This window comes from Leptopilina boulardi, unplaced genomic scaffold, assembly GCF_019393585.1.
Source record: "Leptopilina boulardi isolate dan_hultmark-lab unplaced genomic scaffold, ZJU_Lbou_2.1 LbouV2_318, whole genome shotgun sequence".
In the NCBI taxonomy this organism is placed as follows: domain Eukaryota; kingdom Metazoa; phylum Arthropoda; class Insecta; order Hymenoptera; family Figitidae; genus Leptopilina; species Leptopilina boulardi.
This window is the reverse complement of record NW_026137883.1, coordinates 86,664-99,977: the sequence shown is the minus strand read 5'-3', so window position 1 is coordinate 99,977 and position 13,314 is coordinate 86,664. Positions and strand designations below refer to the sequence as shown.

General features: G+C 22.4%; 1 protein-coding gene and 1 long non-coding RNA gene across 7 annotated transcripts in view; both read left to right on the top strand.

Moving 5' to 3' along the window:
* LOC127284076 (uncharacterized) overlaps nucleotides 1-13,314 on the top strand; it is a 77,870-nt gene that overhangs the window by 27,726 nt on the left and 36,830 nt on the right. The gene's annotated exons all lie outside the window — the stretch shown is intronic.
* LOC127284070 (uncharacterized) overlaps nucleotides 1-13,314 on the top strand; it is a 50,334-nt gene that overhangs the window by 23,632 nt on the left and 13,388 nt on the right. For 3 of the 6 annotated variants that reach the window (XM_051309359.1, XM_051309356.1, XM_051309355.1), the window contains exons 3-5: nucleotides 9,226-9,373; nucleotides 11,310-11,523; nucleotides 12,043-12,135. In XM_051309359.1, the coding sequence (XP_051165316.1) occupies nucleotides 9,226-9,373; nucleotides 11,310-11,523; nucleotides 12,043-12,135 (455 nt within the window). Of the gene's footprint in view, nucleotides 1-7,721; nucleotides 8,050-9,225; nucleotides 9,374-11,309; nucleotides 11,524-12,042; nucleotides 12,136-13,314 lie in introns of those variants that run through there. The other 3 variants (XM_051309361.1, XM_051309357.1, XM_051309358.1) reach the window with 3 other exon arrangements.

Here is a 13,314-nt window from a genome sequence, read left to right as displayed (position 1 = left end):
TAAATTTTAACTTCAATTCTCTACTTTCATTGAATTTCCTAAAATAAGGAAAGATTTATTTAAAAAAAAAAAACAGTTTCTGAACAATATTTTTAATTAGAAAAAAAACTTTGTACCCAATTTTGCGCTTCGCGATATCAAAACCGCGATATTAAAGTTATATATTTTTAATCGAGCAATAAAAATAATTTAATTTAAAAAATAATTTGGACATAAATTGGTAAATTTAAAACAATATGTATTATTATTATTATTATTATTATTATTATTATTATTTGATTTTGACGATGCTGAAGTTTACAACGTTTATGATGAAGATCAGAAAACAATTTTTTTTTCTTTTTTTTTTTAAAGACGGAAAATGATAAAAATTTTTATTTAAAAATATATTTATGATGTATTCCACGCCAAAGTGAAAGTCCATTTGCAATTGCATTTCCGATTTTTTTTTGAGATTATTTCTTTTATAGTACTATAATTGAGACTAGCTTCCACGAATCTTTTCAAATTTTTTTAGAAAACCGTTTTCGAGTTATGGAATTTTGAAAATTGGAGAATTTTCATGATTTTTAATTTTTGAATGCTCATAACTTCCTTAAAAATGCATTAATTTTTAAAGTTTTTTTTTTAAAAATGTGTGTTTTGAACTCAATTTTTCAAAGAAAAAAATCGAAAATTTTTTTTAAACCTTATTATCAAATTTTTGAGTTTTAATGATAAAAAGTAATTTCTCTCATTTGACGTATACTAATCGATTGTTTTCAAAATTTTCCGAAAAAACTACTTCTTTTTATGAAACTTTTAAGCCTAGCCCGATAATGGGCAAACAATTTTTACAATATTTTCGTAATTTTTCAAAAATTTTTGAATTTTGAATTTTTTAAAAATAATTCAAATTTTTTGTGACACCACGTACTTTTATGTATGTATTTTGATGCGCTGATTACGAAAATCATAGTGAATAATATACCCGAAAATTTGATTTTTATGGTGAAAACCATAAAAAAAAGTCCCAAAATTTATGGTTTTTTTCGTTTATTGGGTAAAATATGCAAAATTGAAAAAAAAATTCAGACAAAAGTTATAGATCTTATTAAAATATATTTTTTATATCTTATGCATTTTTTTTTTCAATTTTGCATATTTTACCCAATAAACGAAAAAAACCATAAATTTTGGGACTTTTTTATTAAAAAAAATTATTGAAAATTATTTATGTTAAAATTTATTTATTATTCATTCACAACAAAATTTAGAGAATGATCTATATTTCTTTGTGTCAGAAAAATATATTTAAATTTCTATTCTAAAAATTAGAAACCAACAATTTTTTGTAACACTATAAATGATTTTTTCGAATTTCTCGTTTGGAAAACGAAATTGTATATTAAAAAAAAAAAAATGCAAATTCTAATATGCTCAAAAATTAAGATTTTCTTTTTTTCATCACCCTGCATTTTTTTAGAATCCAAATGATATTTTAAAAAAAATATATTTCATACAATCATTGAAATCAAAATAAAAATGGTAAATCATTTTTTATTTTTTGAAAATTTATCCAAAGAAAACAATTTCATTGAATTAAAAATACGTAATAGTAATAAATAGTAAAATCACAAAATGAGTATACAATAATTTTCAATTACCTTTGTTTTGATGAATTCATTTCCTCCAACTTGTATACTATATTGAAAAGAATCCTCATAATGTCTTTTTAGCAAAGAGACCTCGTAATCCATAAAACCAGAACCGGTGCACATAACTGGTTCTTCTATATATATATTAAATACGTAGTCCTAGACAATTTCTCAGATGAAATTTCATAGGCGTATATAAAATGTAAAGAAATTCTCCAATTGCTGGATAATTTGCACGTCCTCGATGACCGAAGTTATCTCTCATCCTCCTCAATTATATAATATTTTTTATTTCTTTCCTCATTCTTCGCGGAAATGAGGAATGGCACTCTGAAAAAGTTCATTGTATAGAATTTATAATAATGTAACTTATTTCCCCCCCCCCCCCCAAAAAAAAGTAATATTTCTTCCACTGATTTATAAATTCAAATACAAAATTTATACAAATATAAACATTATAATGAAGTTCACAACGTTTATGATTAACGATATAGAAAAAAAAAATATTTTACGATTTTAATTTTTGGCAGCAAAATTTTTGCTCGAAAATATAATCAAAAAAATTTTTTTTCGCGTGAAAAATATTTATTATTTTTTCTCGTTGATCATAAACGTCAAATATAAAGTAAAATTGTAAAAACATTGGACTTTTTATAAATAAGGAAAAAAATAATTTATAACATTTAAAAGCAAAAATAATAAAATAGAAAAAAAAATGGGAGAGAAAAGTTCAACAAAAGGTTTTTGGATCAAAGCTACCTGTTGGAGTGTCTCCAAGTGATTTTCTAACAGGTTCTACGTAGTCTAAAAATAAAAAACAAAAAAGATTTACACTAAAAGGTTAACAAACATTTTTTTTTCTGATTATATAAAAAAATCGGACAATAGTACGAGTTACACTCGCACTGAAATCGAGGATTCCTTACTCGAAGTGAACTTATTTGGTATAAAAACAAATGTTTAAAAAATATGTGTTGTATCACTTATATTATTATATTATTCATACAACACATATTTTTTAAACATTTGTTTTTATACCAAATAAGTTATTGCTTCGAGTATACGGAACCTTCGATTTCAATGCAAGTGTGACTCGCACTTATCCGATTTTATTTTCAATTAAAATAAACATTTTCTTTAAAAAAAAAAATGTAAAAAGAATATCGAATTAAAAAAGGAAGAATAGGAGGAAGAAAAAAAATTAGAAAAAAATAAATAGAATAGAGAAACGAATAAAAAAACTTATGGGAAAAGTATCCACTTTTTTCGCAAAAAACTTTTCTTTTTCGAAAAAAACTTATAATTAAAACAACTTCTTATCATGTTTTTTTAAATTATTTCTACATAATATACACACAAAAATGCGTAAAAATGAATAAATTTTAAGCCCTTTAGATAAAATTTTCTTCGTTTTTGTGAGAAAATTAATGATTTTTTCTATTATTATCAGTTCTTTCCTGAGAGCACCAGGACCATTACAACTCTAATCGTCCTCGCTATATTTTTTTTTGTAATTTACACGTCAAAATATATAAATTTGAATTAATTTAGATAAAATTTTCTTAGTTTTTGGTCGAAAAATCCATTTTTTTCCCCCTAAAATTATCATTTTTCTTTAAAAATTTGATAAAAATTAATCATTAACACCAATCGTGCTCACATCTTTTTCCCTGTAATTTTCACGCAACAATATACACCGCAAATATGAACTGTCTGGGTTGAATACTGATAAAACCATTTTTTTCAACATTTTTGATTTTTCCTTGACAACGCTATATGTAAATCGATTCAAATCAAGTTCGCTATATTTTTCCCTGTAATTTTCAAGTAAAAATACATAAGTGTACCAAATTTGAGCTCTCTATGTCAAAAGATGTGGCTGCTAGGAGGGGGGGGGGTACATAGTTATTTTTAGGCATTTTTCGTAAAAATTCATGGTTTTTCCTTGACAACGCTATATGATAATCAACTTCAATTATGCTAGCTATATTTTTTTTTTTTGTAATCTACACGTAAAAATATGTCAAAATATATAAATTTAAATTCCTTTATGGGTGATTCTCCGCGTACACTGAAAAAAAAATTTATTTGATTCAAATACCGGTGTATTTGGTTATTATCAAATAAATATTTACTTGAATCAAATATTTCTTATTTGAATCAAATATTTATTTGATAATAACCAAATACACCGGTATTTGAATCAAATAAATTTTTTTTTCAGTGTAGCACACGATTTGGTGTCTGAAACTTTAAAAATATTTTTTTACCGAAATGATAAATATCAATACATATTTTTGAAGATAAAGTATCAAGAAATAAATATCCATGGTGGGCCGGAAAAATTTTTTATAATTTTTTTAAACAAATTAAAAAAAAAATTCTTTGCTTTTTGAATTCTATAATATAGTTGAAATTTGATTTAAAATGTTTATGGAAATTTTTGAGGTAATTTACAAAAATATATATAGCGCGAACGACAATTAAAATTTTGTATTTCGGTAATTTACGTAAATTTTCGAGATAATTTATGGAAATTTATGCGGTAATTTATAGAAATTTTGTCTAAAATTCATAAAAATATGTAAAGCATAAATCACAATTAAAAATTTTAATTTTGTTAATTTACGGAAATTTCCGCGGTAATTTGCAAAAATATATATAGCGGGAACGACAATTAAAAATTTTATTTCGGTAATTTATGGAAATTTATGGAATTTTATACGGTAATTTATAGAAATTTTGTCTAAAATTCATAAAAATATGTAAAGGGTCTATCCATTTTATTTCACCTATAGTCGTTGCGGCCTATTTTTAGAAAAATTTGGTATTTTGTATTAATGACTTTTAATATCCGTACAATTCATTTTTGACAATTATTTTATGAAATTTTTTTTAATTTACGTTGAAATTTAGTTTTTAAGTTGAGTTGAACGGAAAATAGGTTAGTTTGACAGCTTTGGAAATTTTATAAAAAGAACAAAAATAATTCAGTCAGTAAATTTTTTTTCATTGATATTTGTTGAAAATAGTCTAATTTATCAATGTTAATTGATAATTGTGTAAAAAAGGCCAAAATACTACGTGAAAATTAATATTCAAACTTACCTGTAAAATATCAAAATTTGTCACATTTTATTTATATTTTCAAAGAAAGTTTATAAATATTGTAAAATTTATTACTACCTAACAATAAGTACTTTTCATGTACTTTCACATGATATGTTGGCTTTTTATTTTTATAATATAGAAATATGAGAAATTTTACCTTGAATGTTGAACTTTTCAGGATTTTATCTGATTTTGAACACTTATATCTTCGGAAGCGATTAATGAAAAAATCCCATTTTGGTTTTAAAATTTAAGTTAAATCTTCTTTATTCATCTTATCAAAATTTGGTGATGGAGAACGAGCTACTTTTTATTATTATTCACTTTAAAAAATTCACCGTAAAATACGCATTTGAAGGTTAAAAAACAAGTATTTTTATAAATAAAATTCATACAAATAAATCTATATTGAGAAAACCAACTTCAGTTTTATAAAATTACTTGTTTTTTAACCTTTAAATTCGTATTTTAAGGTGGATCTTTTAAAGTGAATAAAAATAAAAAGTAGCTTGTTCTCCATCACCAAATTTTGATAGGATGAAAAAAAAGATGATTTAACTTAAATTTTAAAACCAAAATGGGATTTTTTCATTAATCGCTTGCGAAGATATCAGATAAAATCAGATAAAATCCTGAAAAGTTCAACATTGAAGGTAAAATTTCTCATATTTCTATATTATAAAAATAAAAAGCCAACATATCATGTGAGAGTACATGGAAAGTACTTATTGTTAGATAGTAATAAATTTTATAATATTTATAAACTTTCTGGGAAAATATAAATAAAATGTGACAAATTTTGACATTTTACAGTTAAGTTTGAATATTAATTTTCACGTAGTATTTTGGCCTTTTTTACACAATTATCAATTAACATTGATAAATTAGACTATTTTCAACAAATATCAATGAAAAAAAATTTACTGACTGAATTATTTTTGTTCTTTTTATAAAATTTCCAAAGCTGTCAAACTAACCTATTTTATCCGTTCAACTCAACTTAAAAACTAAATTTCAACGTAAATTAAAAAAATTTTCATAAAATAATTGTCAAAAATGAATTGTACGGATATTAAAAGTCATTAATACAAAATACCAAATTTTTCTAAAAATAGGCCGCAACAACTATGGGTGAAATAAAATTGAATGACCCAAAGCATAAATCGCAATTAAAAATTTTAATTTTGGTAATTTACAAAAATATATATAGCGCGAACGACAATTAAAAATTTTATTTTGGTAATTTATGGAAATTTATAGAAATTTATTTGGTAAGTTAACGGTATTTAAATCAATCCCAATCAAGTTCGCTATATTTTTCCTGTAATTTCCACGTAAAAATACATAAGTGTACCAAATTTGAGGTCTCCATTTCAAAAAAACCGATATTAATATATAGGGTTCCGAACCGAGTACGGAACCCTAAAAAAAAAAAAATTTGTCTTTATAAAGACCACAAAATTGAAAATTGTAAACGTAAACATGTGAGTTGAGTGTTCAAACAAAAACATCCCTTTTATTTTTCATTATCTGCATAATATTGTTGTTCTTCAAGGCAGATGTTCTTTATATTTATAGAATTAACTTTTATAACTGCACTTGAATCCAACTATGAAAAAAAAGCCGTTTCGTTTTTTCAATTCGATTTCAATCAATAAAAGGAAATTTAATACAACTATTTCATATAATTATATATACATTTCACAAGAGTTTACATTTCCTGATTATAATCTTGTCTCACGAGAAAATCAGTGATTTCATAATGAGATTGATTTTACTAAAATTAGACATTGCATGAGTATATACTTTCATTTACAAAACGACATAAATGGAAATATTTTCAGTTTCTTTATAGAATAAGCTTTAGAGGTAGTCGCGACTATTCGCCAATTAAGGAATTGAGAAATTATCTGGAATTCTTCAAATCGAATTTGATTTCAAAGTCATTTTTGTTATTTTTTTATACACAATTAGCTGGGAAACGAAAAAAAGTCTTTCTTTAAATAAATTATTTATAATCTATTTAAATTTCCTCATGATTTAATCTATGTAGAATATATAAAGTAAAAATAAAATTATCTATATTTATGATAAAATAATTTTACATCCTCTGTGTGCGTAAAGAATACAAAGAATAAATGCAAGATGTTATAATAATATAGAAAACATTTTTTTTTTTTTTAATAAAAAATAATTATTTAAAAATATTTCAATATTTTATAGCAAGCAAAATAAAAATAATTATTAATTTAAATTATAATTTTTGATAAAAATAAAAAAAGTAAAACATAACCTTAAAATTTTCTCATACCGCAAAAGTAGACCACATATGGAAAGTTATTTCAATAAATCCTATTTTCAAACAATGAAAAATATGTCTTTAATGTATTATTGTTTTTTATAATTTGTAAACAATCCGATATAAATAGTATAAAAAAAACCGCAAAATGTTTGTGCGGTTGATTTTGTCTAACACGGAATGTATATAAAACTATATGAAACACGAAACAATTGAAAATCTTTCTTGTCTTTATAGGTTTTCGATTAAAAAAAGTATTTTTTTTATAAATAATAAAAAAACAGTCAATAATTACCCATCGTTTAGTTATAAAAAAAAAAAAAAAAAAAAAAAAAACGAAAATTCTTCTTTCTCCAACATTTTCCACTGATGGTCCGCCATAGTGTATCAATCCAAGGTTGCCAATCTACTAATATCGACGCGGGCAATTTAATAATTTTTGAAAATAAAAAAAGCAATAATTTTACAAAAACTAGATTCCAAAACAGAAAAAAAAATATTTTTTTGAAAAGGAAAATTTTTTTTATTTAGTTTGAAAAAAATTTGATTTTTCTTTTAAAGTATTTGTCTCAAATCAATTGGGCGACAATTATAGGTTGGTAACAATGGTAATGTTTACGAACTTCAATCCCACTCTTATTTTTTTTTTTTTTTATTATGGTTTTTTTCAGTATCATGTGATACTGATTCATGTGACTGTCAAACGACACTATAGTGCAGTAAATGCATGTATATATTATATATATTCTTGGCGCAACTATAGTGTTGCAAATAGGTGTAGGAAGGTAAAATGTGTAGGTGAGAGGTGAAGAGAAAGAACACACTTGGGTTGACAGAAGAAAAATTTCGTTAGATCATCTAGCAGGGTGTGTCTTTATACATTCTGAATAGATATCGCGTAATTTCGGAGTGTCTCGGTCCTCGATTATAAACAAATGTCGTTTATTCGCCAACAGGATTATCAAAACGCGCAGCAAATCAATGATTCCTTCACCATGTAAGGTTAGTTTTCTCTGTCGACATATAGGTACATTTATAATATATTTATCGTCTTATTTTTTTCTCATGTGTCATCTCAATTTTATTATTTATTATTATATTGTTATAATTTGAGAATGTTTTCATTTATTTTTTTGTCTTTTAAATTAAACTGTCATTGATATATTCATTTTATTTACTAATTCTTTAAAACTCATTGTTTTTTTTTTTACAATGAGACATATGACGATCGAATGGAATTCTTGGAATTTTAAATCTATTATTATAGTTAATTAAACCAGGTCGTTAAAAGTATCTTAATGTATTGATATTTGTGAAAAGAAAATGTGATTTAATATTAAGAAAATGACTTTTTTTCCAATTATTTTTCAAAGTAATAATGAAAGTTTAAGAGAAACCAGATATATTTTCATGGGAGAAAGTAATTCCACATAAACTTGCTAACTTATTTGTTGACAAAAAAGAGTCTTTGCTGAATTAGTTATTCTAACTCGGAAGTTTTAGAAATATTAATTTTTTTTTTACTTTTCATAAAACCAGTTTTACGAAGTTAAACAAAAGTAAATTTGATATTTTTCTCGTAATAAGAATGTATTTATTTTTTTTTTCAATTAATAAATAGTGGTTTACTTTTCATTTACAAGAAATTGTTTATTATTAATTTATAGTTTAAAAATAAGATTAAATGGCGAAAAATTAAGTGACATGTCTATTTTTAACAATGTTTATTATTAATTGATTTTAATTTGCATGGAAACAATTATTCAGATTAGAATAAAATTCTTTCTTAACACTATAAGATTTTGTAATACAAAATTTAAATAAATATTTCCATACGAGATTCTAGTTATAAAGAAAAATTATTAAAAAATATTTTTCTGATTTATCAGATATTTACTGTTTGAAAATAAATAAAATTTTTTTTTTTTTTGTAATATTTATATAATAAAATTGCATTGTTTTACAAAATACAAATTTCTTATAGGTATGAAATATTTTTTGTTCATAAAAAATATTTTCCAATATTAATTTTTAAGAAAAAAAATAATAATAAATAAAAAAAATGTAAATAATAACAAATAATAAATAAATAAAATAAATAAAATAAATATTTACCTTACGAGTTTTGGTGAATGAATTTCTTTAGTTACTGAATTATAAAAAAAATTTAATTTTCAGGTGCTGGCAAGGGAACCACGACAATGGAGGATCCGCAGACACCAGGCTCCGATTGTAATTCCAACCCAGCCACAGATCCAATTGCACAGGATCTTATTGGTTCTGAATTCGTGCAAGACAATTCCGAGTATCAATGGTTCATAGACAGGTGAGTAACAACATTTTTTTTTTATTCATTCATTAAAAATTTTCTTCTTTAAATTCAAAATTCCTCAGTGATAATTGTTTAAAATTTTGAATAAATTATTTAAATTTTATTTTAAAAACAATTTGTTCTTTAATCCTGTTTTTTAAAATTTAATTTTCCTTCTTTGTTTTATTTTCTCTTTTTTTTCCTACATCCGACAAATTTTTACTTAAGCTAATAAATTGAAAATGATGAATTATTAAAACCAAAAAAATATTCTAAAATTTTCAAATTTTCATTAAAAATCTATTTAAGAAAAAGAATACAGAGTTCAGAAAATCATTTGAAGCAACAAAAAAATCAATTATTTTAAAAATCTGCATTAAAAATTTTTATTTATTCATTTATTCATAACATTTTTATGGAAAGTCTATGCAAATTATTAAAAACAAAAATAACCAAAAAATTCTCTACAAAAATATAAAAATTTTATGAGCCAAAAGTTTTGAACGAAATATTTTTTTCAATCTATAAATGATTAAAAATTATGATGTCAATGTAAAATAAAACAGTAAATTAAACAATTATTAAAATAAATAACTTCTTTTTAAATATTTAAAACAATATTTTGTAATAAAATTCGTACTTAAAGGAATTTCAAAAAAAAAATTTCGTTCATTCGAACATTCAAAACTTTTGGCTCATAAAATTTTCTAATAAAATTGTCTGTAATTTTAGAACAAAAATAAATTTTAATTTTCTAAAATTTAAATATTAAAAAAAAATTTTTTTTTTATTAAAATTAAGCGCAAATTTAGTTATTTTCAATAAATTTAATTAAATTCTTCGATAATTAAGTTATTAAAAAAAATTTTTAATTAAATATTCTCTAAAACTCAAGTTTTATAACCTATAAGAAATACAATTTTTTATAATTAAAAATAATTAAATCTTTAATTCAGGTAAACAATTAAAAAAAAACATGAGCCAAAAGTACTGAACGTTCAAATAAATGAAATATTTTTTTCAATCTATAAATTAATAAAAATTATGATGTTAAAGTAAAGTAAAACAGTAAATTAAACAATTATTAAATTAATAATTTCTTTTTAGATATATTTAAAACAAAATTTTGTGAAGAAACGTTAAAGGTGATGTTTTTTAAATTTTTTATTGAGAAAAATTGGTATTATTATAATTTTTATTTGAAATTTAACCAAATGATAAATTCTATTTATTTAAAAAAAAATTTTTATAAATAAAATATTTATGAAAATACTCGAGTATTAGACGAATATTATACTTACATTGAATTATACTTCTTAGGAACCTAAATTATACTTTTTAATGCTTTTATAAATATTCTACAAGTTCTGAACGTTCAAATGAACAAAAAATTTGTTTACTACTTTTTTAAGTTCAAATTTTTGTATTATATTGGTTTTTGTATAAAAAAAAATATTAATAATTATTAATGAATATTTAATGTACTTTTTTTATTTTTCACTTGCTGTAATAATTTTTTTAAAAAAAAGTTTATAAATAAAAAAAAAATGATTTCGTTTATTTTAAACGTATAAATTCAGGCACATAATTGCAATAATTTTTATTAATTAATATTTTATAATTTTAATCTTTTACAGAAAATTTTTGAAATTTATTCTTCTATGCTCAAATTTCCGTCTCCAGTTCTTTAAAATAGAAATTAAAAAAAATCTATTTTTTTTAAATTGTAGAAAAAATACTTTTTTTTAGGAAATTTAATTGTATTTGTATTTTATTTAAAAAAATATATATATATACTTTTGTCTTTTAACTGTGAACTCGATATCTTGTTTCAAATTAAAAAAAAAAAGAAAAAAAAACTATGAAATACAATTTAATTTTCTATATTAAATTCAACGAAAAAAAAAAATCAGTTTTTAGTTTCAATAATCAGTGAATCGTCTTTTCTAAGTTACAGAGATGGAGGACTACATGTTCATCATAGTGTTCTTTCCTCGCTCTCTGCATCCTACACTCGCGATGATTTGGGTTATTATGACGACCTTGCACGAAACTTGGATGCCAATTTGGCAGAAGTCGACATGGAGAGCTTTCGTACCGCTGATATTCACACTCTCCTCACTGCTCTCCCAGTTATGTGCACAGATCCAGTTCAACATTCAGAGGTAGAATTTTCCTCTACCTTTCATAATTTTTTTTTTTTTTTTTTTTTTATTTTCCATTAGAGAACTTTTACACAATTTAGAAACAATTACCATTTTCAATCATTTGCATACATAAACTTCCTTTCCCTCTAAAAATAAATTAAAATTACATTTTTTTTTTTGACGAATTTCAAGTAAAATTCTAATAAAAATTTTATTTATTTAATGAAAATGAAAAATTAATTTTTACCACCCAGTAGAAATTATCAAAATTTTTTTTATTTTTCCCGGAAAAATTGTTTCGCACGAAATAATTGTATATATATACATATTATATGAGAGAGAAAAAATGATAAAAATTTTCTGGACATATTTTATAGAATGTGTATTTTTGTTATGTAGTTTTGAAGTTTTATTTGCATGAAAAAAAAAAATTCAAAACAATCAGACTCTTTTTTTGTCACAAAACGAAACAAACAAAAAAAAAAAAATTGTCAATTATTATTTTTGATTGACAGCATCTTAATATTTTTAAAACAGTTTAACTACCAAAGGGAACGGTACGCCAGTATTTCTGGCTCCGTGATGGAAAAACTTGACATTGGTTCCTCAATTAGTCCTCATACCAGCCAGGTATGAAATCGACTGCTCTCAAAAATTGTCAAAAATAAAAGCTTTATTTGCTTTTGTTAATGATAATAATTAATTCTCATAAATTAAAAATAAAATAATAATATTATCCAAATATAAATAACCAACATTTTATCCGATGATGAATTTGCGGAAAAATTCTCTCTCTCTCACTTGCATGAATTTTTCTCAGATGTCAATCTCCAATTTCGCGAAGCTATATGAAATTATTTTGCATAAGGTTGTTCACCTAAGAGAATTTCTTGACAAAATTTAATGCTGACAATTGAAAAAATTTCCGGTTTTTTTTTTTTTTAAATTAAAAGCTAGTGATGAAATAAACAAGATTCTTGATTAAATTTTTTTTTAATTCAAAATATTTTAAAAAGAATTATAAAAAAAAAAATTTTTTTTTAACAATTTATTCTTTAAATTCAAGAATTATTTTTAAAATTCGATTATTTCAAATATGCAATTATTTTCATATCTAGATTATGTTGTAGATTCAATTACATTTAATTTAATTATTAGTAAATTAATAGTGTAAATAAATTTTTCTTTTTAAATAATTTGTTGAATTTGTTAAAGCAAATTTTTTTTGAAATTTATATATTTTTTTATTTAAAATGGTTTTTTTTTTCAATAAAATAATTTTTTTCTTAATTCTAAAAATTTGTTGTAAGAATATTTTAGGGAAATTTTTTTTCCAAACCGTAAAAAAAAATCCATTAAAAAACCTTGTAATATATTTAAAAAATTTTACGGTTACTCTGCTAACAATAAATTTTGTTAGAAACTATCATAATTGAACGATCTTAAAAAAATTAATGAGTTTGATAGTTTTGATATGTAATGCATGGCATCAGCTTACGCAAAATTTGCATGTTTTTAATTAATTCGATTACTATTTTTGTAACTTTTAATAAATTAACTAAAATTATACTTGAGGTGTAAAAAATTAAAATAATATTAAGATTATTTGGTTGTTATAAATTAATAATAATAATAATAATAAAAATAATATTAATATTAATCATAATAAAAGTAATAAATAAATCATTTTATAGTATATAAATGATACAATAATAGAAACGAAGAGAATATCGAAATATTTTTTTGAATGTTTATTCAAAATAATTTCAATCACTGTTAAAATTTGCATATTTTATATTTATTTTTCTT